This window comes from Lithobates pipiens, unplaced genomic scaffold (assembly GCF_037356315.1).
Source record: "Lithobates pipiens isolate NorthernLeopardFrog02 unplaced genomic scaffold, aLitPip1_a1.2 Scaffold_18, whole genome shotgun sequence".
In the NCBI taxonomy this organism is placed as follows: Eukaryota; Metazoa; Chordata; class Amphibia; order Anura; family Ranidae; genus Lithobates; species Lithobates pipiens.
Genome location: NW_027507758.1, coordinates 460573942 through 460599659, shown reverse-complemented (window position 1 = coordinate 460599659; position 25718 = coordinate 460573942). Strand labels below are relative to the sequence as shown.

At 41.6% G+C, this 25718-nt stretch overlaps 1 protein-coding gene across 1 annotated transcript; it reads right to left on the bottom strand.

Annotated features, from left to right (window-relative positions):
- Positions 1-1651: 1651 nt before the first annotated feature.
- LOC143988591 (transmembrane 4 L6 family member 4-like) lies at positions 1652-22238 on the bottom strand. The gene is made up of 6 exons (XM_077488271.1): positions 21848-22238; positions 16416-16505; positions 12761-12897; positions 6813-7002; positions 2627-4846; positions 1652-2544 (listed from the first exon to the last, which is right to left on the bottom strand). Exons 1-5 carry the CDS (start codon positions 22019-22021, stop codon positions 4829-4831), a joined length of 609 nt encoding a protein of 202 aa, XP_077344397.1. The 5' UTR covers positions 22022-22238; the 3' UTR covers positions 1652-2544; positions 2627-4828.
- Positions 22239-25718: the final 3480 nt, after the last annotated feature.

Below are 25718 nucleotides of genomic sequence, written 5' to 3'. Positions count from 1 at the left end.
AAGCCTTTCCTCCTGGCAGCAGCGGTTTGTTGGAAAAAGTCCTTATCACTTGCAAATGCATGTAATACATTTAGGCACGTTCAGGCTCATAAAGCTCTTGGGTGTTATTGCATTTCATTGGCAAGAATAATAATTTATTCTGGCCATTGAAGTGAATTAACACTTAACTCATGTTTAGATACGTTTTACACACGTCAATCATTTTTTCTGCCAAAACACTGCTGCTCCTAGTCTGGCTAGCAGTGTTTTTTTTTTTCATGTTCTTGTAGTGCTCTTTATGTTCTTCATGGTTTTATGCAAATAAAGTTATTTGGATATCAGTTTGGTGTACAGCCATCCGGATTTTCTTTTCATTATTGCTTCAGCTGCGACTGGGCAAGCATCCTGCAGTGAGATGATAATGGTGTTGGAGTCGGTGTTCTGGCATATAGTGTCCTGCCATCGGATACTGTCCGCACCGTACTGCTCATGCACAGCGCTTGCGCAGTACGGAGCATAAGAAGCTTCAGAAAATCTCCGAAGATGAACGGCGCCTGCGCCGTGAGTCGAGGTGGTAGCCCCACCATCCAAGCAAACATAGGGCTGGCAAAATTAGAGGGCCTCTCGCGGGCTCAGCCTCGCTGCGTCGGCTATGTCCACTTGGATGGTGGGGCTAGAACCTGGACTCACGGCGCAGGCGCCATTCATCTTTGGCTATTTTCGGAATCTGTGTGCGCTGTGTACTGCGCATTTGTGCAGTACACAGCAGACACTATCCGATGGGGGACTCTATATGATAGGACACCGGCTCACCTGTGAGCAGCGTGGTTCTTTTGTTTGTTGTACCAACAAATTGAAGCCAAACTCCAGCTCACACTATAATCAGTTACAGCAAACCATTCTTTCCCTTTTGGGATAAAGGTTTTTACACAAATAAATAAATGCTCATCATTTTAAAATGCAAACATAAAAATCAGTGCTACTACCCATACAACACATCAATGGCAGAGCTCCTGGGTGCTCGATCCACAGTCGCTGAGGCCTTAGTCATTACCACGTGGGTTATGACTAAGGCCTCATAGGCTGAAACACGTCAACTGATTTTATCTGCCTTTGTACACTGTGGCTTTTCAATGACATGAAGATTCTTTAAGAGCAACAACCTTTGTGAAGATCATCCTTCCTAGTCCTACATCATCATTTTACACCCCTGCCAGTGTTAAGTAATTTATCTCATTCATGTAAATTGATACATTCTGTTGCAGAGCTTGAGGTTTTGAAAAGCAACAGACTTGCTGCCTGGATCACCAGATGAAAATAGAAAAAACAAGGCCTAAAAAAATAAAAATAATAGAGCCATCACATCTAAAAATTGGTAAGCTGTAATATAATAAATGTTTCCTTTTGGGTTTAAAATCGCCTGAGTTTGTTTTTGTAATGTGAATAAAACACCCTGACTACCCATGAATTTACAATATTTTTGTTTGAAAAAAACAAAGAGCATTGGGTAAAGTGAACTGATCTGGTTACCCCTGGTTACTGCAAATAGCCATGATCCTTGATCTTTGCCCTTGTAAAAAAAATGTAAGATGTCATCCCGCTACAGTGCAGTGGTATTAATTCATAATGATAACATTTCTGTAGAAGAGTATATTAACCATGTACACTCACATCATTTTTAAAACCTTCAGCTAGAGTTTATTGATTGCTATGGGGAACACACACATTTTTATTTGCAAATGTTTTTGTAAATGGGATTAATTGCTTATCAATTGTACCAGTCATATACAGTATTACATGCATTGAAGACAGACATTATGTGGCAGCATATGGAGTTGGTAATGTAAAAATCTGATTTTTTTATGAAGTCCAACTGAATTCTCATACCTTTCTATCACTTTATAGTGCTGTATCCCCATATATTATGATTTGTAACCCATATCTGCTTAAGCTCTTGAGCACCAGCCTGTAATACCCCTGCATTACCAAGCTTTCTTAGCGTTTTTAGTGCTATGATAGTCTTACAGTTATTAAGCGATGGAACACTGTACCCAAATGAATGTTATATAATTTTTTGAGACAAATAGAGCTTTCTTTTGGTGGTATTTAATAACCATTTATTTTTTATTTTTTACTATGTAAAGGAAAAAGTCCAAAAAAAAATGTCCTTAAGTATCTGTTCTAAACATCAAATAAAAATATCAGAACATTATGAATACCTCCAAAATAACTAGATGCACATGATTTGCACCCTGATGGGACTTTTTAGGCAGAATGGCAGGTAATACATAAATGTAATAAAGTAAAAAGTACAAAAACTTTATTTTCTATTTTCATACAGCAGTGAAAAAAATGGTAAAAGTCACAATGGAAAAATAGTCAATTAAAAACAATTGGCATAATACTATAAAATACTTGAGCCGACACCCTGCTATTCTTGGTACTGGAGCATCAGACTGGCCTTTTGTGGTGTGTGGTCAGATCCTTTTAGGTGTGCACAGGACATTCCAAACGCGTTTCAGAACTATGTTTATTCCCTCTTCAGGGAAGAGGATGTGCACAAGCCTATAATATAATTGCAAAGTTGTAAGTATATGCATAATTAATGTCATAACAACAGGTAGGTTACTTTAAGGAGGATACTCACACTGTATCATTGTAAGGAGGCACTTATTAGCAAGATTCACTGGGATGTGTCATACAGCCTCCCACCAGCCCAAGGGAAGAAGAGGAAGGGGGAATAGATGAATCCACACTGCTAGAAACAGGCACCATGGGGACCATCTGCAAGGATTACATAGTCCAGCCACTGGTAAAAAAAAACAAAAAACATTTTTTTTTTCTAGCAGCATGGTTGCATCTATTTTTCTTCCCTTTGGCTGGTGGGAGGCAGTATGACACATCCCGGATAAGCTTGCTAATATATGCTTCCTTACAATGATACAATGTGAGTACAAGATGAATATCAGCCTTAATGTAACCCACCCGTTGTTATGACATTATGTATATACTTACAACATTGCAATTATATTATAGACTTGGGCACCCTCCTCTTTCCCTTCAGAAGGAATAAACATAGTTACAAAACGCGTTGGGATGTCCTGGAAACACCTCAAAAGATCTAGCCATACACCACCAAAGGCCGGTCTGGTGCCCCAGTACCAAGAGTAGCAGGGTGTCTGCTCAAGTATTGTATATTATTATGCCAATTATTGTTAATTGACTATATTAACAATATGACCTTTTGGTTGTTTTTTTATTGCTGTATGCAAATAAAGTTATTGTACTTTTTACTTTATTGCATTTGTGCATTCTGCCTAAAATGTCCCATTGGGGTTCAAATCATGTGCATCTATGTATTCATAGGGATGTTGGCAGGATCTGACGCTTAGAAACAGCACCTAACAGGCCGCCTTATTTACTTCCAAAATAAACGCTGTTTGGAAAGTAGCCATCCCAATTTCCACAACTTTACTGGTATTTGAAACATGTTGGTATTAAGGTGTTTAAAATATGGAGCTTGGTAATGCACAGAGGGAGAAGGAGGTAAAAGGGTAAATATACAGGTCACATACAGTGGGAGGATGGAATTGCAGTGGTTAATGCGCAGGGTAAGGGAGGTGAAGGGTTAATATACAGGTCATATACAGAGACAGACTGGAGATCAGATGTGTAGAGGGGAGTGGAAGGGGGGTTGGGTATCTGTGTTAAAAAAATCCCTGTTTCTGTTGATCCATCCATTCATTTCCCATTCATAAATGACGATTCCTCTTCTTCCTTTGTAAGAAGTAGGTAGAGATCTTGAATGTAAACAGTGGCACATTTTTTAATTACAAGGCATAGAGCTGCTTGGAACAGCTCTGTACATTGTGTCTGCAATGGCGTGGTACACTATTACTGGATACACTGACCCCAATGGCTATTTCTACTGTGGTATTTAAAAAAGTACAATGGTACAAAACAGTTAAATACTTTTTTCTATCAGTAAAAATGTGCTCTGGTCTCCCACTTCAGTGCTGTGTTGGCATAGCAGAGAAAAAGCAATTCCCCACACATAGTTAAATCGCAGAGGAAAAGATTAGATGTAGCTGACTGGTTTTGTTACTGAGTACTGATTACTAAATGTACAAGTTCTTACTCTGTTGCCTATTGGACTGCACAGTCATATTTGGACCCTGCACAACTGCTGTAAATGGAAAGCAAAGGTAAGACAATGGAAATGGAGGTTGTTAGTCCAATGTCTATCTGACTACAAAAACTGAAACTTCAGCTGGGCTTTAGTAATGTATCTGTTCTCAGAGAGCTAGAAGTGTCAGAAAGACACTAGCTTGCAACTAGTTTGCTTCTCGCTTTCAGCTTCCCATACTGCATTGGTGACATATTAATACTTTTTTGTGATAAAGTCCACAACATTGAACTTCATTAAGAATGAGGTAGGGGGAAAACAGACAGAAATTATGTCAATTCTCAAAGCAAGGCACATGGCAAAAGATACCTGAACATCAATCTGAATATCTTTGTAAATAAATATCAGAAAAGATAATACCACAAACATAAGAGTCATGGCCAGAACCCGGGAGGTAAGCATTGCATATCTGGACCATCCATACTGGGGTAGATTCAACTAGAGTTTATTCAATCTGTATTTGGATATATGGAAGGGTGGTGCTGGGCATTGAGAGGTTCTAGAACTATACAATAAGAGTGCCTCTTCGTCATTTTAAAGTTAAGTACACAATGCTATGATATAGTCAGAGCTGTTTCTGGGCTCTTCATTCCTAAACTTCCTTGTTTTGATGGTAAATTGACACTCGAACAGTCTCTTACAGCAGTTCATAATTCCTGGGTGTTAAACTGTTCCTTCACCCTGTGTGAGAATTAAGAAAAGGTCATGAGGGTATGGTACTTATAATAATACTAATTCATTATTAAAAGATAAATAATAACAATGTATGAAGTAGAATTTAAAGGGCTGTCCACATGGTATAAAAAATACTTGTCAATATGAAGACTATCCCCGAGGCTTGCTTTGCAGGATTACCTCGCAACATGGACCGATCACCAGAGTGATGACACAGAGAAATAAAGAGGACGGAGTGGCGCCAGACCCCTGGCTCACAAGATGGTGCCATCCCACTCCCACCACACTTCCAAGCCAAAGATAGTGGCATGGAATCAGCGGCAAAACTAGAGTGATTCAACTGGGTTCCAGCCTCAAACTTTACTGTGCTACCTTGCATGCTAGCATCTGCTTTTGCAGAGCCTGGGACCATAGTGCAACCAATGGCTAAAGATCATCCTGAAGTAATGGGGGGAGCTAGGCACACAGACTGGGAGACTGCAGCCGGGGAGGAGGATGAAGCCTGGCCTGCCAGCACTCAACACACACAGCCTGCTCAGAGAAGGAGAATCGACTCTTAAGGATGTGTTTATGGCCGTGCAGTCTTGAAATACCACCTTGTCCACTCTGTTCACCCAGTTTCAACACCTGTGTGAGGAGGTCACTATCATGCGTCATGATATGCAGAAGTTGTAGGAGCGCACCAGAGGATTGCATTAGAGGGTCAGGTTAGGAATATTCAGGATGAGATGGCTCCTAGGCAGCGTGACTTCAAAGTGATGGTATTACAATCGAATCGCCACTCTAACCCCTTGATTGACCTCACAAATAGACTTAGTAGGAACAACGTGTGGATTCTTGGCCTCCCAGAATGCATGGAGAGGAGAAATTCACAAATTGGCCCAATTGGCATTTTAACGCCTTCTGGTTACGAGTATTACCATGGGTTAACTCCTTACGACAGGCCCTAATTTAATTATTTCTTCATAATGCTCAATCTGCCTTTCAACAGGTGTGGGATACTATGAAGGCTAAATCTAGTAGAGAGTGGGAAACCCTTCTTGCAGCAGAGGTGCAACAAAAGGAAGACCAATATGTTCAGAGCCCTATTCCCTATTCAAATTGGAAGGATGTACAACAACTATACAATCGGGTGGCTTTGGACAAAGCTGAACGTGCACAGTTTTTTCCAAATGTCGATATTTTGAGAAAGGAGAAAAAACTGGCCACATGTTGGCAGTGATAGCTAATTCCCAGATCCACACCAATTATGTCTTCTCTATTCTTACGCCTGAAGGTCTAGGTCAGGGATCTTAAACTGGTGGCCCTCCAGCTGTTGCAAAACTACAAGCCCTATCATGCCTCTGCCTGTAGGAGTCATGCTTATAACTGTCAACCTTGCAATGCCTCATGGGACTTGTAGTTTTGTAACAGCTGGAGGGCCACCAGTTTGAAACCCCTGGTCTAGGTGAACAAAAAAAAGGAAAATTGAATTACCCAATCCTCTGCTCCTCCTTGCAGCTAGACTGGTCCCCACAGCCTCTTCTCCCCCACACTCTAGCAGTCTAGGGTCCTGATATCATCAAGACTAAAACAGCAGGGTCAATAGCCCTGCATTGGATGTGATGACAGGCCACCGCCAAGGTGTGGGGGAGCACCATCTACTGAGAAAGAGGTGGATCAGGTAAGTAAAACTATTTTTTAGGCAATGCCAAGGAAAACCATAGCATGTGCTTGAAAGGGCTGGGCTCTCCATACCAGAAATATGACAGTCAATTTAATATATTTTATTCAAATTCCACTAAAGTTCACATAGATGAAAGCAAAATTATACTGTTAGCAAGTCATTTTTTTTTATTGAAGATCTGCTTCAGCATTTGTCTTTTCAAAAATCACTACAAATAAATATTGCTACACTTGTTACAAATACATATTGGATGGTAGCTGATAAATAACTGTTGACACCAATATAATGAGAAATGATTTTACCTACCCCACAACATCCAGAGCGCCTGCAGTCTCCACAAAATGTCCCAAGGATGCCATTAATAGCTTGGATAGCACAGAGAACAGCCTGGACCGCACTCATGATGAGCAGCAAACTGAAAAGAGTCAGGTTCCACGGCACGATTTCAGGAGGTGCGACGCACTTACTCCATATGCCTGGGTTCCCCAGGTGGTTTCTTTAAAAACATAATTGTAGTTATTTGATTTGTTTGGAATGTGAAAAAATAATAATCATTTGGTGTCCTCAATGTTTATACTGTATGAAACTAGAGATATTTCAATATTTCAATATTTTGAAGAATCGTTTATGATATATATAAAAAAAAATCCAAATAAAAGGTTCATATGAAACAAACACTGACAACATTAAATAATAATAAAAAGTTGTTATTATTTGGAATACTTAACATATACATTGAGCAAAATTATAAATGCAACACTTTTGTGTTTGCCCCTATTTATCATGAGCTGAACTCAAAGATCTACGACTTTTTCTATGTATACAGAAGGTCTATTTCTCTTAAATATTGTTCACAAATTTGTCTAAATCTGTGTTAGTGAGCACTTCTCCTTTGCTGAGATAATCCATCCACCTCACAGGTGTGGCATATCAAGATGCAGATTAGACAGCATGATTATTGCACAGGTGTGCCTTAGGTTGGCCACAACAAAAGGCCACTCTAAGATGTGCAGTTTTACTGTATTGGGGGGGGGAGGGGGTCCGAAAACCGGTTGATTGTGGCCTGTGGAATGTTAGTCCATTCCTGTTCAATGGTTGTGTGAAGTTGCTGGATATTGGCAGGAACTGGAACACGCTATCGTATACACCGATCCAGAGCATCCCAAACATGCTCAATGGGTGACATGCAAGAACTGTGATGTTTTCAGTTTCCAGGAATTGTTTACAGATCCTTGCAACATGGGGTCGTGCATTATCACGCTGCAACATGAGGTGATGGTCGTGGATGAATGGCACGACTTAATAACAGCTAAAACCAACAGTCATTATTCCGTACGCTAATGCCACGTACAGACGATCAGAATTTCCGACAACAAATGTTCGATGTGAGCTTGTTGTCTGAAATTTCGACAGTGTGTATGCTCCATCGGACATTTGCTGTTGGAACTTCCGACAAAATATGTTTGAGAGCTGGTTCTAAAATTTTCCGACAACAAAACTTGTTGGAAATTCCGAGCGTGTGTACACAATTTTGACACACAAAAGTCCATGCATGCTCGGAATCAAGCAGAAGAGCCACACTGGCTATTGAACTTCATTTTTCTCGGCTCATTGTACATCTTGTATGTCACCACGTTCTTGATGTTCAGAATTTCTGACAAGATCTGTGTGACCGTGTGTATGCAAGACAAGTTTGAGCCAACATCCGTTGGAAAAAAATCCATGGTTTTGTTGTCAGAATGTCCGATCATCTGTATGTGGCATTACTCTTGGACTGCTAAGCTGCCTTTGATACAGTTGAGTATCAAAAAACATAATTTGCTCGGTATCCATGGCTGTGCTCTTTGTTGGTTTGAATCTTACCTATCTCACCGCACCTTCAATGTCACCTTTAACTCCACTTCCTCTTCTCCAACACCTCTTACCATTGGGGTCCCCCAAGGTTCTGTCCTTGGACCTTTACTATTCTCGATATATACATCCTCCCTGGGTTGCTACCATTTATATGACGATGACACCCAAATTTATCTCTCTATCCCTTAGCTCACCCCATCAGTCTCCTCGCACATCACTGATTTACTAACAGACATATCAGCTTGGATGTCACACCACTTCCTCAAACTGAATATTTCTTAACCGAGCTTATAATATATCCTCCACCACCTGTCCCTTCCCCTGACCTCTTTGTCAAGATCATTGGCACAACTATCAGTCTGTCCTCACATGCCAGGGGTAACCTTAGACTCTAAACTGTCCTTTCAGGCCCACATCCAATCCCTGTCCAAATCACGCTGCCTTAGCCTCTGCAACATCTCTAGAATACGCCCCTTTTTAACCAATGACACCACCAAGCTTCTAATTAACTCCCTGGTTATCTCTCGCCTCGACTACTGCAACTCATTCCTCATTGGATTACCTTTACATAGACTGGCTATCCCCCCCTTCAGTCCATAATGAATGCTGCTGTAAGACTCATCCACCTTACCAACCTTTCAGTGTCCTCCACCCCTCTCTGCCAATCCCTGTACTGGCTTCCATTCACCCAACGAATACAATTCAAAGTACTAACAATAATTTACAAAGCCATCCATAACTCTGCCCCCAGCTATATCACTAACCTAGTCTCAAAATACCAATCAAACCGCTCTCTTCGCTCCTCACAAGACCTCCTGCTCTCTATCTCCCTCGTCACCTTCTCCCATGCTCGCCTCCGGGATTTCTCTAGAGCTTCTCCCATCCTTTGGAACTCCCTACCCCAATCTGCAGAGGTATATCTAGTCAAAATGGCGCCTATGTCAAGCACTGAAACTGCGCCCCTGTCAAAAAAAAAAATCCTTTGGAACTCCCTACCCCAATCTGCAGAGGTATATCTAGTCAAAATGGCGCCTATGTCAAGCACTGAAACTGCGCCCCTGTCAAAAAAAAAAAAAAAACTACAAGTCAAGCTCTTTAATCGTTCAATTACCGTATATACTCGAGTATAAGCCGAGATTTTCAGCCTCTTTTTTGAGGCTGAAAGTGCCCCCCTCGGCTTATACTCGAGTCATCGCTGTCTGCCCGCTCGATCAGCGTGTCGAGCAGACAGACAGCGGCCATTCTATTCAAAAGCCGCGCCTCCGGCTCCGCCTTCGCCTGTGATAGGCGGAACACTGAATTTCCCAGCAGCCTGTGTTCCGCCTATCACGGACATCGTATCATCCTCGTACTACGGACGAGGATGATACGACGTCTGTGATAGGCGGAACACAGGCTGCTGGGAAATTCAGTGTTCCGCCTATCACAGGCGAAGGCGGCGGCGCAGCTTTTGAACTTTACAATGGCCGCCGACGAAGAGGGCACGGGACGGAGGCAAGGGAAGGCACGGCACGGGACGGGACGGGACGGCGGCGGCAAGGCACGGCACGACACGGGACGGATGCAAGGAGGCAAGTCACGGCACGGGACGGAGGCAAGGAGGCAAGGCACGGGACGGAGGCTCGGGACAAAGGTAGGCTGGACACACACACACACACACACACACACACACACACACACACACACACACACACACACACGGATGGAGACACACACAGGGATGGATGGATGGATGGAGACACACACAGGGATGGATGGATGGATGGATGGAGACACACACACACACAGGGATGGATGGATGGATGGATGGAGACACACACACACAGGGATGGATGGATGGATGGATGGATGGAGACACACACACACAGGGATGGATGGATGGATGGACACACACACACACAGGGATGGATGGACGGACACACAGGGATGGACGGACACACAGGGATGGACGGACACACAGGGATGGACGGACACACAGGGATGGACGGACACACACACAGGGATGGACAGGCATGTCTCACCCTCGGCTTATACACGAGTCAATAAGTTTGCCAGTTTTTTTGGGGGTAAATTGGGGGCCTCGGCTTATATTCGGGTCGGCCTATACTCGAGTATATACGGTAACAAATTATGGATTGGCACTACATAAAGTGCCCAAGTGCCCGATGGGTCAGTCCGCCCCTGCTCATTAAACAGTCTACATTCACTGAATGTGGATTGTTTAATGAGCTTGTTGCACAAATCACTTTATTACACTTTATTTATGATATCTATTTTTATTTAATCCATACTGAGCACTATATTTGATTGGCTGCTTCTGCTTGGCACACACGCACAATCACACCTGATGATGACCTAAAACGTTTAAGTCATCATCATGTGTGATTGTGCGTGTGTGCCAGGCCCAAACAGAAGCACGCAGCCAATCAAAACTAGTGCTCAATATGGATTCAATAAATATGCATAGCCAGAGATATCATAAATAAAGTGTAATAAAGTGATTTGTGCAGTGCAACAGCAGGTACTACTTTTAAGTAGACTGTGATTGCGACTACAGGAGATGACCAGACTGCGGATGTGACTACAGAAGATGACCAGACTATGGATGCGATTACAGGAGATATCCAGACTGTGGATGCGACTACAGGAGATGACCAGACTGCGGATGCGACTACAGGAGATGACCAGAAACTACAGATGCGACTACAGGAAATAACCAGAGACTGCGAATGCGACTACAGATAACCAGACTGTGGATGCAACTACAGGAGATGACCAGACTGCGGATGTGAGCATAGAAGATGACTAGACTGTGGATGTGACTACAGGAGATGACAAGACCGCAGATGCGACTACAGGAGACGACTAGACTGCGGATGCAACTACAGGAGATGATCAAGTAGGAGGAGATGGCCAGAATGTGGATGAGACTACAGGAGACGACCAGAGACTGCCGATGTGACTACAGGAAATAACCAGAGACAGATGACAGCTGACCAGACTGCGGATGCGACTACAGGAGATGACCAGACTGCGGAAGCCACTACAGGAGATGACCAGACTGCGGATGTTGCTAAGGAGATGACAAGACCGCAGATGCGACTACAGGAGATTACCAGACTGCGGATGCAACTACAGGAGATGATCAAGTAGCCATTTTTTTAATTCTAACTTTCAGCAATGCACAGCTATACATGGGGGGGTCAACAACATTGTCAGGGAGGGTTTAGCGTAACAGTGAGTCTACAGGCAGTGTATATTGGCAGAAAGACCTACCTACGGCGCTGTGTTCCAGTGTTAACTCTCCCTCCTAAATTGTAAGCTCTAGCGAGCAGGGCCCTCTGATTCCTCTTGTATCAAATTGTAATGTAACCGTAATGTCTGCCTTCATTTTGTTAAGCACTGCACAAACTGTTGGCACTATATATAATAAAAAATATTGGTCTGCTCAATGACTCCCCACCAAAATTATCACGCTCTATGCGGTGCTTGGTTTACTTTACTGTATACTTTAGGCAGTCAATATCACTATTGCGGGATCCTAGAAGTACTCTGTCTCCATCTGCCATTTGAAACACAAGGTGTCCTGGATTATGGTCAAATAACCAGTTGCTAGTGTGATCAATGATAAACAAGCTTTGTTCAAGTAAACTTGGGAACTATGGGCAACCTATATGAAGGTACCCCTACCTCCTTCCCAAATGTAATTGCCAGCCGCTTACTATGACTGTGATCCCCAGCTTTCCTGTTTTATCCTTCATCCTCCCTGCTTCTCTTCTCTCTCCCTTTTCTTTTGGCTTCCTTCTGTGGAATTCTTCTATACTCCTCTTTAATTTTTTTGGATTTATGGTTACATGGATGTTATTATCAGCCTTTCTCATAATTGTTATATCTTCTGAAATGAGACCTCTGATAGCTTACAATGAGAAATTCTTCTTTGGTCCCTGTTTGTCTTTGGTATCATAATAACCATCGCATAAGGCTGTCCATGTGTTCTATTATCTACCTTTCAAATTTTGGAAAACTCTAATAAAAAAAATTTTGAACATAAAAAAAAGAAAACCAATGCAGTCACCACATCTAAATGCCTGGTAAGTTGCAATATATTACATATTTGTTTTTGAGTTTAGATACACTTTAAACATCTATACACATTTTTTTATTGTTTTTATTTTTTTAACAATTTTGGATAAATAAATGTAAAACTGGGTATTTGTTTTTGTCACCTAAATCTCAAGAGTGTGAGGACTTCATCCTACATATACAAGCATTTAAAAGTTTTAAAATGACTTAGCTTATTGTAGTACTGAAACAAAGAAAAACACAAAACAGTTCCCTCTAAACAACACATCCATCTTCCAAATAATTTCGCTACTCAGACCACTAACATATTTACTTACCCCCCTTCAAAAGCATATGTCCAGTTTCCATAGCCTATATCACATTTGGGGCCTTTGTGTATGCCAACTATAGATATTATAAAGCTGTAGCTGGCTCCCACAAACCCAATGGCAGCAAAAAGAAGAGATGAAAACATCTAAAAAAAAAGAAAAGATACATGGTTAATGTTCCTTGCTACAGATACGGTAATATTCGAAAAGTTTAAAAACACAGGGGGTTGATTTACTAAAACTGGAGAGTGCGAAATCTGGTGTAACTGTGCATAGCAGCCAATGAGCTTCTAAATTCAGCTTGTTAATTTAAGCTTTGACAAAAAAAAACCTGGAAGCTGATTTGTATAGAACTGCAGCAGATTTTGTACTCTCAAGTTTTAGCAAATCAACCCCATGGTGTCCTTATCAGTACTGAGAATAACAATAAAGGAAATTTGTGTTGTTTATTTTTTAAGTTTTTATTTTATTTTTTATAACACTGTGGAGGTGATTTATTAAAACTGGAGCATGCAAAATCTGGTGCAGCTCTGCATAGAAACCAATCAACTTTCAGGTTTTAATAAACAGAATAAATAGTGACATCACAGGGTGGCACTTTGGACACAAGTACGATATGCTGTGCCATGTCCTATCAAATCCAAGAAGTTTGCAAAGAGAAAATTTACTTTTCAAACACATATACCGCTGGCAAAAAAAGCCCTGGTCTTTGCAAAGGTCACAAGTTCCATCGTACCATTGGTGGCTCACGTCGTGCAGCCTGGAGAAGGCACAACACTGTTCAGCTCCACCGTTACCGCTAACTGGGATCTTACTTGTAAATTTGACAGTAAAAAAAAGTTGTTTTTGGACAATAAAAAAAAAATGCATACATCTTTCTTTAGACATATCTATATTAAAGCAGAACAATATTTACAGTAAAGTCATATCAAAAATTGCATATCCATTCATTGATTTACACAAGTCTACTAATTTCACCCATAGGATTTGCTAACTTCTCCGACATGAGGTATAATTGCGAATGACACCAATAGATAATCTGTACAGTGACAATAGGGAACTGCTGCAGCCTAGGGTAGATAGTTTCTGCTCAACCAGTTTTGCACTCAAAAGCACTTCCTCAGGAGCTTAAGCGGATGTATAGGTTAGTATCTAAATACAAAAAAGCTGGTAATTGGAAACTGGGATCATCAGGCACGGATGCGGACCAAAAAGCAGATATGGAGGCACCAGTATGTGTGGAGAATATTTGTGCCTAGCAGAAATGCTCTGGTGGATCCAATGTTTGCATATAGTTGGACATCATATCAATCTAATTGCAGTTAGCAAATCCTATGGGTGAAATTAGTACACTTTTCAAAATCAATGAATGGATATACAAATTTTGATACGACTTAATTTTAAATGGTGTGCTTTTTAGATGTGTCTAAATACAGATGTATGCATTTAATTGATAAAAATATATATGCCTGAAAAGTACATTTTCTCTTTGCAAACTTCTTCAGCTTCCATGTTGTATTGTCAAAGCTTAATTGAACAAACTGAAGTTAGAAAATTATTAGCTACCATGCACAACTGCACCAGATTCTGAGTGCTCCAGTTTTAGTAAATCTCCCCTATATATAAATTAGTCTCCTTAAGGTGAACCCATATTAGGAAAAAATATGTAGGTTACCGCTTGTTTGATTGTCACTGACTTCTATAGGTTGGTCATGGTCACTGACCTGGAACAAGTATGAGATGAGATATTCTGGCTTCACTATGACTTCACCACTGTACATGTTTCAGGTCAATGACCACAAAGGACCGAAGCTGACATTTCAGAGTGACAGTCAGGCAATTGACCTTTTCAGGTAAGTAATATTAAGTAGTAATAGTAAGTAGTATTTTCTGAAGACCAGGCAGCAGTTCATTTTAAATCCTGAATGGGACGTGCCTTGTTTTTATAATCAAATGAGCATTTATAAATAATAATGTTCTTTTTTGCTTATATGTTCTAATTCTAAATACATTCTGAAGTTTACCCTGCTTTTTTTTGTCTTCCTTAGGTTCCTCCATTAGCACCTAAGTAACATACTAATGACATTTCAAATAAAATCTTTCCATTTTCATTACATGCCTTATTTGAGACCCAGTGATGTCATCAATGGGTCACTGTGCCTATCTCTGCAATTGCAGGAAGATCATGGATGGTTGGGGTAGCTTACTGGGGTTGTAAAAAGCTCCTGGAAACATCACAGCACCTTAACTCAGTATTTCTCTCATGAAACCTTAACTCCAAAGCAAGCAGTAGGCTGGCTTTTGGGAGTAGCTATGCACATATCAAAATGCCTCGATGGGTGGGTGTCAGTCTGTGGGATTGGCAATCCTAGACAGGCTGCATTTGCATGCAGACTGCTACAGGTAATGTCCAAACATGATGCTGGGCCTACACCTGACTTGCTACAGATTATAATGCAGGGATTTCAAACTGGCGGATCTCCGCTACTGTGAAACTACAAATCTCATGAGACATTGCAAGGCTGCCAATTACAAGCATGTCTCGTAGATGCATGATGGGACTTTAACAACAGCTGGAGGGCTGCCAGTTTGAGACCCTGTTCGAATGCAATCTGTGAGAAGCTTACAGTATTCAGGGAAATCAGGTTAAGTTTTCAGTACAGGAGAAGACACTGTACAACTGTGCAGCTCTCCTGGCTCCTTTTCCTATGAAAGAGTAACCTAACCGGCCCCCCCCTCCATTTTCTCCCCATAGTTCTGTGTTATCACCAATAAATAGCTTTAAACTGATTTAAAGCAATTCGGGGATGCAAGGTCAGACAAAACCCTGAAAAGTTGTACATATTTGTGATATCTGACACGTTCGTTTTTCCTTACTAAAAATCGAATTACTGATACTAGTGGCAGGTAAGAAGTCATAAGATCGAAAGGATCAGGAGGCGGTAAACTTGCCTAGTTTTACATACTACATGCCACATAGATTTCTACGGTTCCTTCAAGCCAATGAGGTGAAGAAGCGCATAATTGTCCATTAAACACCTAGGTCAGCATTTGTCAACTGTTTTACCCCAGAGAAACCCTTGAAATCATTTTTAGATCTCTGGGAACACCAGCTAAAATTAAATAATTGGGATTAGACTGAGGGAAGAATATCCCTTACATTGGCGGTCAGTGGAAAGAATGCCAACCTTACAGTGGTGATCAGAATGTCACTTGTACAGACAGCTCTAAAGAGATCATTGGTGTCATGCTACTGGCTCTGCCAAGTGGTATTGTACGTGAAAATATTCAGTCACCCTTAAGCGATAACTCAATCAGCCGCAGCTCAAGTAACTCATACCAACCTATAGAGCAAGTGTCTCCAAACTATGGCCCTCAAGTTGTTCAGGAACTACAATTCCCATCATGCCTAGTCATGTTTATGAATGTCAGAGTTTTACAATGCCTCATGGGACGTGTAGTTCTAAAGCAGCTGGAGGGCCGTAGTTTGGAGATCCCTGCTAGAGGAACTGTAGGGTTCCATGGAACACTGGTTGAGAATGGCTGATCTAGGTAGTTATTTGAGTAGAAGGCCATATCAATTTTTTTTTTTTTTTCCCATCCTCTTCTGGAAGAAGTAAAGCATACTGATCATTCAATAACATATGCATGGTTTTTCCCTTACCGCAAATCTCTTTCCACATTTCTCATTGCCACAACAGCCACAGCAGTCATTGTTCTTTAGCCCAAGAAACACCAAAGCTGGAAACACCATCTAAAGTAAATTTATGGTACACGTTTATTACATAATGATTGATACCCAAGCAAACAAGTCTTGAAATACCAAACTTCTAGGTGATCTAAAAACAATAATTCTCATATGCATTTTTTACTTTTTATTTAAATACAGGTGATGTGCACAATAAGAAGTTTATATACTTAAGGGTCTGAGTTTTACACATGATCTATGAACCTACGTGCCATTCTAGTAGCTGAGGAGTGCGGCCACGGTGACATCATCCTGCAAATCAGAAGTGCATCACTGATTTTCTGTACAGTGCTGTTACTGTGGTTTTATGGTGATGTGAAGGCAAAGTGGAGAGGGCAATGGAAGATCTTGGTGTCACAGTGGGGTTGATTTACTAAAGACAAATCGAATGTACACTTTGCAAAGTGCAGTTGCCCTCTGCAAGCGCAGTTTCTCCAGAGCTTAGTAAAGGTAAAGCTTCACTTTAGAAAGAGTACCCAATCACGTGCAAGGAAAATTTAAAAAAAACAGCATTTTTACTTGCACATGATTGGATGATGGAAGTCAGCAGAGCTTCTGCTCATTTACTAAGCTTTGGAGCAACTGCACTTGCAGAGTGTGCTGCACTTTCAAAGTGCACAGTCTATTTGCCTTTAGTAAGCCAACTCGAGTGTGTCACATTTGAACGTGGTGGACTATTATATAGATTTACATCAGATTATTGACATGTTTTTTTTTTTCACTTTATGTTTATATATTTAAATCATTGGAGGTTCGAACCGATTTTGCTTCTTTTTGGGTATTAATTTCATATTTCTATAGTCTGATCAGTGCTACACTTCTGCCCCTCAGCTCACCCTGTCAGTCTCCTCATGCATCACTGATTTACTAACAGACCTGTCAGCCTGGTTGTAAAACCACTTCCTCAAACTGAATCTATCTAAAACCGAGCTCAAAATATTTCCTCCCCCACATGCCCCTTCCCCTGACTTCTCTGTCAAGATCAATGGCACATCTATCAGTCTGTCCCCACATGCCAGGGATGACCTTAGACTCTGAACTGTCCTTTCAGGCCCACATTCAATCCCTGTCCAAATCAGCCTTAGCCTCCGCAACATTTCCAGAATACGTCCTTTAACTAATGACACCACCAAGCTTCTAATTCACTCCCTGGTTATCTCTTGCTTCGACTACTGCAACTCACTCCTCGTTGGATTACCTTTACATATACTATCCCCCCTTCAGTCCATAAAGAATGCCGCTGTAAGACTCATCCACCTTACCAACCTTTCAGTGTCCTCCACCCCTCTCGGCCAATATCTCCACTGGCTTCCACTCACCCAAGGAATAAAATTGTAAGTACTAACAATAATTTAGAAAGCCATCCATAACTCTGTCCCCAGCTACATCTCAAACCTAGTCCCAAAATACCAACCAAACCGCTCTCTTCGTTCCTCCCAAGACCTCCTGCTCTCTAGCTCCCTTGTCACCTCCTCCCATGCTCACCTCCAAGATTTCTCCAAAGCTTCTCTCATCCTTTGGAACTCCCTACCCCAATATGTCCAACTATCCCTTAATCTATCCATCTTTAGACGATCCCTGAAAACCCTTCTCTTAAAGAAGCCTATCCTGCTTCTAACTAATACACTGTTTTACTTCCTCCATCAGCTCATCACCCCACAGCTATTACCTTTTGTATCAATTGATCCTCCCTTTTTAGATTGTAAGCTCTAATGAGCAGGGCCCTATGATTCCTCTTGTACCAAATTGTAATGTAACTGTAATGTCTGCCTTTATTTTGATAAGTGCTGCGCAAACTGTTGGCGTTATATATAAATCCTATATAATATAATAAAAAATAATAATACACTTGTCGTTATTTATTCAGTGGTTTAATATGAGATGTCACATATTGCGACATCTGGTTGCATGGTTTCATTTTCTTTTCTTTTTTAGCCAGCTACAGTAGCTGTCAGAATACCCAAACAGTGCCTGCATCTGATTGGATGCAGACCCTGTTCAAATAACAATTATAAACCCCCTGCTGCTGATTTTTTAGTCGATGGATGTTGCGCAGAGTGTGTTGACAGGTCGACCCAGTAATTTAATTTAGGACGGTTCTTTAGGAACAACATGCTGACGTGTTCTGGTGTGTTTTCCTTGGAAAAAAAAGATGTATCTGCCAAAAGCAGACCAGTTGGAATGGAGCTTAGAGTTGAGTTTTTTTTTGCATGATGTACAATCTGCCCATTTTCTGATCGTTAGTATGATGCTTTCGACAAAAACTTGATGTACAGGCTCTAAACTTTTTGTCGGATGTGAACACAATGTCCAATTTTCGTTTAATTAGTACAGTTTTCGGCTTTAAATTAACAAATGAATGCTGATCTCCAACCAATACTTACTGAGCAGGTTCAGCAAAGAGTTTTTTTTTTTTTTCATTTTGGGATACAGGTTTTACATAAGGTACCTGAAGAAAAAACATTGTAAACACCTCTAACTACTACTTTTGCTGGACAGGGTGGTCTTTTAAAGGAAGTTCAAAAACGATAGACTTATTTGCTGGATCACCAGGTGAAAATAAAGGGACAAAGGCCTAAAATAATGAAGCCAACACATCTAATGCCCTGTACACACGGTCAGACTTTTGTGTGTGGGCTCCATCTGACTTTTTCCGTCGGAATTTCCGACACACAAAGTTTGAGAGCAGGATCTAAAACTTTCCGACAAAAAAATACGATCGTTTAAATTCTGATCATGTGTAGACAATTTCCAAAGGACAAAGTGCCACCCATGCTCATAATAAATTACGAGACAAAAGCTATTGGCTACTGCCCTCTTTATAGTCCCATTATATGTCTTGTACGTCACCTCGAATGGTCGGATTTTCTGACAACTTTGTGCGACCATGTGTATGCAAGACAAATTTGGGCCAAAATCCATCAGAAAAAATCTGATGGATTTTGTCATCGGAATGACCGACCGTGTGTACAGGGCATTAGAATTGGTAAGCTGCAATTTAAAACATTTTTGTTTTTAGGGTTTAATACCTCTTTAATGATTTTCAAAGTAAACGTTCCTTGAAACCACTTAACTATTTCACAAATTATCGTGAACAGTGGTAGGTTGTAATTTAAAAGCAGTCCTAACATAATGTCAAACCACATGCCCAGGAGGTTTCTGTGAATAAACTAAAGTCAGAGATTGGTGGATGAGTACAGTACACAGTCCATGTAGACAAAGTAATTCCATGTTTGTCTGTAGTAGCAGTTTACGTACACTATATTGACAAAAGTATTGGGACACCCCTCTATAGCATTGGATTCAGGTGTTCCAACCACCTCCATGGCCACAGGTGTATAGAATCAAGCACCTAGGCATGCTAACTGCTTCTACAAACATTTTTGAAAGAATGGGTCGCTCTCAGGAGCTCAGTGAATTCAAGTGTGGTACCATGATAGGCACTGCGCAATAAGTCTATCTGTGAAATGTTCTTGCTATTAAATATTCCACTGTCAACTTTTAGTGGAATTATAACAAAGTGGAAGCAACTGGGAACAACAGCAGCAACTTAGCCATGACGTGATAGGCCGCATGCAATAACAGAGTGGGATCAGCGCATGCTGAAGCTCATAATTTGCAGAAGTCATCAACTGTCTGCAGAGTCAATAGCTGCAGACCTCCAAACTTCATGTGGCCTTTAGATTAGCACAACAACAGTGCGTAGAGAGCTTCATGAAATAATTTTCCATGTCAAAACAGCTGCATTCAACCCTTACATCAGCAAGTGCAATGCAAAGTGTCGGCTGCAGCGGTATAAAGCAGTGGTTCTCAACCCTGTCCTCAAGCATCCTCAGCAGGCCATGTTTTGGGAATTTCTCTTAGATAAAATAGCTGTCCAAAATACCAAGCCATTGACTCTGATTTAAAGCACCTGTACAAGATAAAGGAAAACCTGCAAACATGGCCTGTTGGGGGTATTTGAAAACAGGGTTGAGAACCACTGGTGTAAAGCAGTGTAAAGTGTTTTCTGGAGTGACAAATAACACCTCTCTGTCTGGCAATCTGATGGATGTATCTGGGCTTGGCGGTTGCCAGAAGAACGGTACTTGCCTTACTGCATGTGCCAAGTGTAAAGTTTGGTGGAGAGGGAATTATGGTGTGGGGTTGTTTTTCAGGAGTTGGGCTTGGCCCCTTACTTCCAGTGAAGGAAACTCTTAAGGTGTCAGCATACCAAGACATTTTGGACAATTTCATGCTCCCAACTTTGTAAGAACAGTTTGGGGATGGCCCCATTCTGTTCCAAAATGACTGTGCACCAGTGCATAAAGCAAGGTCCAATACAAGGTCAAAACATAGATGAGTGAGTTTGGATGAGGGGTTGGGCTTGGCCCCTTACTTCCAGTGAAGGGAACTCTTGGGCCTGATTCACATCTGTGCATTTTTAGTGCTTTTTACATTTTGCAGATTTGCACTACAGTCCATTTAACATGGTTTCCTATGAAACAACTTCTGTAGTGCAAATCTGCAAAATGCAAAAAGCACTAAATATGCATAGGTGTGAATCGGGCCTTAAGGCGTCAGCATACCAAGACATTTTGGACAATTTCATGCTCCCAACTTTGTGGGAACAGTTTGGGGATGTCCCCTTCCTGTTCCAACATGACTGCGCACCAGTGCACAAAGCAAGGTCCAAGACAAGGGCAAGACATAGATGAGTGCATTTGCAGTAGAGGAACTTGACTGACCTGCACAAAGTCCTGACCTCAACCCAACAGAACACATTTGGGATGAATTAGAGTGGAGACTTCGAACCAGGCCTCCTCATCCAACATCAGTGCCAGACCTCACAAATGCACTTCTGGAAGAATGGTCAAATATTCCCATAGACACACTCCTAAACCTTGTGGACAGCCTTCCCTGAGGAGTTGAAGCTGTTACGGCTGCAAGGGGTGGGCCAGCTTGATATTGAACCCTACGGACTAAGACTGGGGTGCCAGTAAAGTTCAAGTGAGTGTAAAGGCAGGTGTCCTAATACTTTTGGTAATATAGTGTATATCCTGCCCACAAGAGTTCCTAAAAATGTACAGATTGTCATATCAGGGAGATTTACCAAAATTAGAGCGTGCAAAATCTGGTGCAGCTCTGCATAGAAAACAATCCGCTTCCAGGTTTTTTTTTGTCAAACCTTAACTGAACAAATTGAAGTTAGAAGCTGATTGGCTACAATGCACAGCTGCACCTGATTCTGAGTGTTCCAGTTTTAGTAAATCTCCCCCATTGCTCATCCAGGCTTGACTATGAACAAATTAATCATAGTTACCTGCTAGTGCCTTTTCACTAAATTCTGCGAATGTTATGTCTCTTACCAATACTCCAGATCCCAGTATTCCACCAAAATACCAGACTTCATCCGATATATGCCCATTGTTGTCAGCAACTTTTCCTCCGGGAAAAAACAGCAAGATATTGGCAAGGATGCAGAGGGCAGCTAGAGGTAGCAGGGCAATGCCCAGACATTTAGCACAGCTTCCAGAGCACATATTGTAAAAAAATAACAGTTATTTCAATCTATAAAAGCCTGGAGTGTGGCAGATGATCAGATCCAATGTAGAAAAAAATCTTCAAAAGCACATTGTAACCAGCCAGCTGCTATGATGGTCTCCCGGCTTTGATTTCACGGTGATCTGACTATTTATGTGTCCAGAGCCGAAGAAGCCCCATAAATTAGATAACCTATGTAAAAACTTCACTTTGTACCATGACAACTGAAATTCTCTGTTAATATTCTACTTAAAAGGACAGGGTACTTTCATTGATCTGCTTTTCCCTCCCTGAAACAGATACTAAAATACCTCCCTTTTTCAGCCCCAAATTTCAACATTCATAACCTTTTCCAGCTACCCATAACCTTCACAAATAATTAACTATTGCAATCTGAGAGGGACTGCTTTCTCTTATTCCTTTGTTACAGGTGAAAATGTCCAAACCTAGGATATAAAACTCAAACAATGGACCAATTTAAATGCAACATATCATTAAGGGGTTATATTATGTCTACTGAGGTCTACATGTACTTGTTTCCACAACAAATATTGTAACACTCTGGAACATAACATTATAGTAATAATAATAGCAGATTACAACATCCCAAAGAATGGAAAAACATCTTCCATGCAATATTAGGTAAGTAAGGGGGTGGCATGTATGGTCTAAGGAAATTGATACCATTACTGTGTGCTTACAGTTTATGTTGCAGATAAAAATGGTGAGCCAAAATTCGCAGTATACCAGAGGCATTTTTACACCGATATGTAGCAATATATCTTAAAAGTGCCTAGTCTTTTTTTTCACAAGGTATAACTTATACTGTATACACAGGGTCGGACTTACCATTGGGCTTAACTGGGCTCAAGCCCATGGGCCCCGCCCAATAGGGGGCCCCGCAGCTCCGCCGAGATACATAGCCAAGTGTACTCGGCTTCTCTCCGCTCACAGTCACGCCCAGTCCCGCCCTATGATGGACATAACACAGGGACTGGGCGTGAATGTGAGCCGAGCCGAGTAAACTCGGCTGCTCTCGGCTCCGCTCGGGACTGCGAGAGGACCCGAGAGCCGCAGTAATAACATATTCGGCGACCCATCACAGTTTGCTACGGAAGTGATGTTCCGTCACCGCCATCTTTCTACACCCCACACTCATCCACAGTAAGGATACACTAAGAAAGGGTAATGCGGACATGTTGTTACACCCACGGAGTTTTGCATTTTAGATGTTTTTATAACATTAATGTTAGTATATAGTGAAACACAGTACTTGCAACTCTGTCTGACTACTTAGATTTCGAATTTTAAAAGCAGTGAACTTCTGTCAGATTAGTAAACCTGTGAGATGAGCAGGGTTGCCGCTGATTTTAAAATTCAAGATCACAGTAGTCAGACGGAGTTCTAAGTCCTGTATTTCACTATATAAACTGACTTTACTGTTATAAATACGTGTAAAATGCAAAACTCTAGTGGGTGTAACATGTCCGATTTACCCCTTCTTAGGGTATCCTTACTGTGGACGAGTGTGCAATGTACCAAAATGCTGAATGTCATTACACCGCAGAGACAACCCGAGAGCCGCCGAGATACACAGGACTCTGTATGTCGGCAGGTCCATTTTTAAACTTAAAGACTGCAATGACAAGGCTGCAAATGACACTGGGGCAAGGCTGCAAATGACAAGGTTACAGTGACGAGGCTGCAAATGACACTGACAAGGCTGCAATGACACTGGACAAGGCTGCAGATGGATGGGCAAGGCTGCAGATGGACACTGATAAGGCTGCATTGATGGGCATTTAATTGTTTTCCTTAAACTTCCCTTCTAATAGTTTTTTTCCTTAAAATTTCCTCCTAAACTTGAGGTGCGTATTATACACAGATAAATATGGTAATGTATGAATGAATGAATGAATGAAATACTTATATAGCGCACAATGCGAACTGAATCGCCTCTAGGCGCTGTGGCGAGCTTTGATCATCAGCTAAAAGAGGAAGGTATTATGTTTTTTCCTAAAAGCCAGGTGATTTTCTTCCAGACGGATGTAATGTATAGAAGGTAGGGCCTGAAAGTGACTTAAGCCCAGGGGCTTCCACCACCCCAAGTCCTGCCCTGCACATATACATGACCGGGTTTTCCGGCAGACTAGGTCCAACGGAATCAGTCCGTTGGATTGTGGGCTAATCCAATAATTTTTCATTAAAAAAATCCAACGGACCTAGAAATAGAACATTTCAAATCTGTCTGACGGACTCAATTCCTACAGGGAAAACCACTCGTCTGTACGCTGGTCCAACGGACCAAATACAACGCAAGGGAAGCTATTGGCTACTGGCTATTGAACTTCTTTTTAAATCCTGTCTTACGTCATCACGTTCAAAACTAATGGACTTTCGAACGGACTTAGTTCATTCGTGTGTGGGCAAGTCTGTTCGTACAGAAGGTCAGTTTGAACTCCACTGAAAAGTCAGTCAGAAAGATCATTCGACCTAGTCTTCCGGGCTAGAATAACAAGTGTTATAGAGCCACACTAAACTAAGCAAATTTGAAACGATTGAAACAACAATGAGAACGCAAAAGAAATGAGCATTGCTCTAGTCTCAAATCTCCCTCCACAGTCACTGTGGTACACTAAGTATTGGCTAAAGAAGCTCTTAGCCCTTGTACACACGGTCGGAGAATCCGTCGGAATGTGTCCTATTGGACCGTGTTGTCGGATAATCCAACTGTGTGTGGTATGCATCGGACTGATTCCGTCGGAATATCCGTCCGACCCAATTTTCCAACTTGTTGGAAATATTTTCCGACCAACTGGTTCGATCGAACATACTCCGGTCATGTGTAGAGAATTTTGATCGGACCAAGTGCCACGCATGCTCAGATCAAATTCCTACATCAAAGCTATTGGCTACTAGCCTGAACGTAGTCCCATCGTAACAAGATTACGTCATCACGTTCTGAATGATCGGATTTTTTCGACAACTTAGTCCGACCGTGTGTATGCAACAGTTTCGGACAAGATCCGACAGGCAAAGTCCGACGTTTAAAATCCGACAGATTTGGTTGGCAGAATGTCCGACCGTGTGTACAGGGGCTTAGAGCCATAACTGTGACAAACAGAAGGCCGCACTCCAATGACATCACTTCCTTGTAAACATTTTATTCAGCCACCTATGACTCTATGACTCTCTATGATTAAACCTGTTGGGGGGAAATGCTTTAGAATGGACATTTCTCAAGTGGGGACTTGAAGAAGTTGGGTTTGACTTAATAAAGTTTTTACAAGGAAGTGATGTCATTGAAGTGTGACCTTCAATTTGTCACAGTTGCAACTATGTTTTAAAAGCATCGCTCAACTTACCTGCTGATTAATATACCTTGCTTCATGGCCACTTCCTGCCTAGCCTCACAATCTACCTTGTTATTTAAGTCATGCTCAGATAAGCTCTAGCCATAGGCCCCTGCTCCAAGAGTTCCTAGCTACAGTTTATGTTCCTAGATTCTGACCTTCTGAGGCCCTACTCTGTCCTATTACTCTTGTGTGTCTGGTCCCTCACATTCTCTGTGACAACCGTACGTACACCTACCCCCTGTCTGTTTCTTTGCTGGACTGACTTTCTGTGTACCCACCTCATATCTCTCTCTCTCTCTCTCTCTCTGGATTCATTTGTCTGACTCCTGCCCTGACCTTT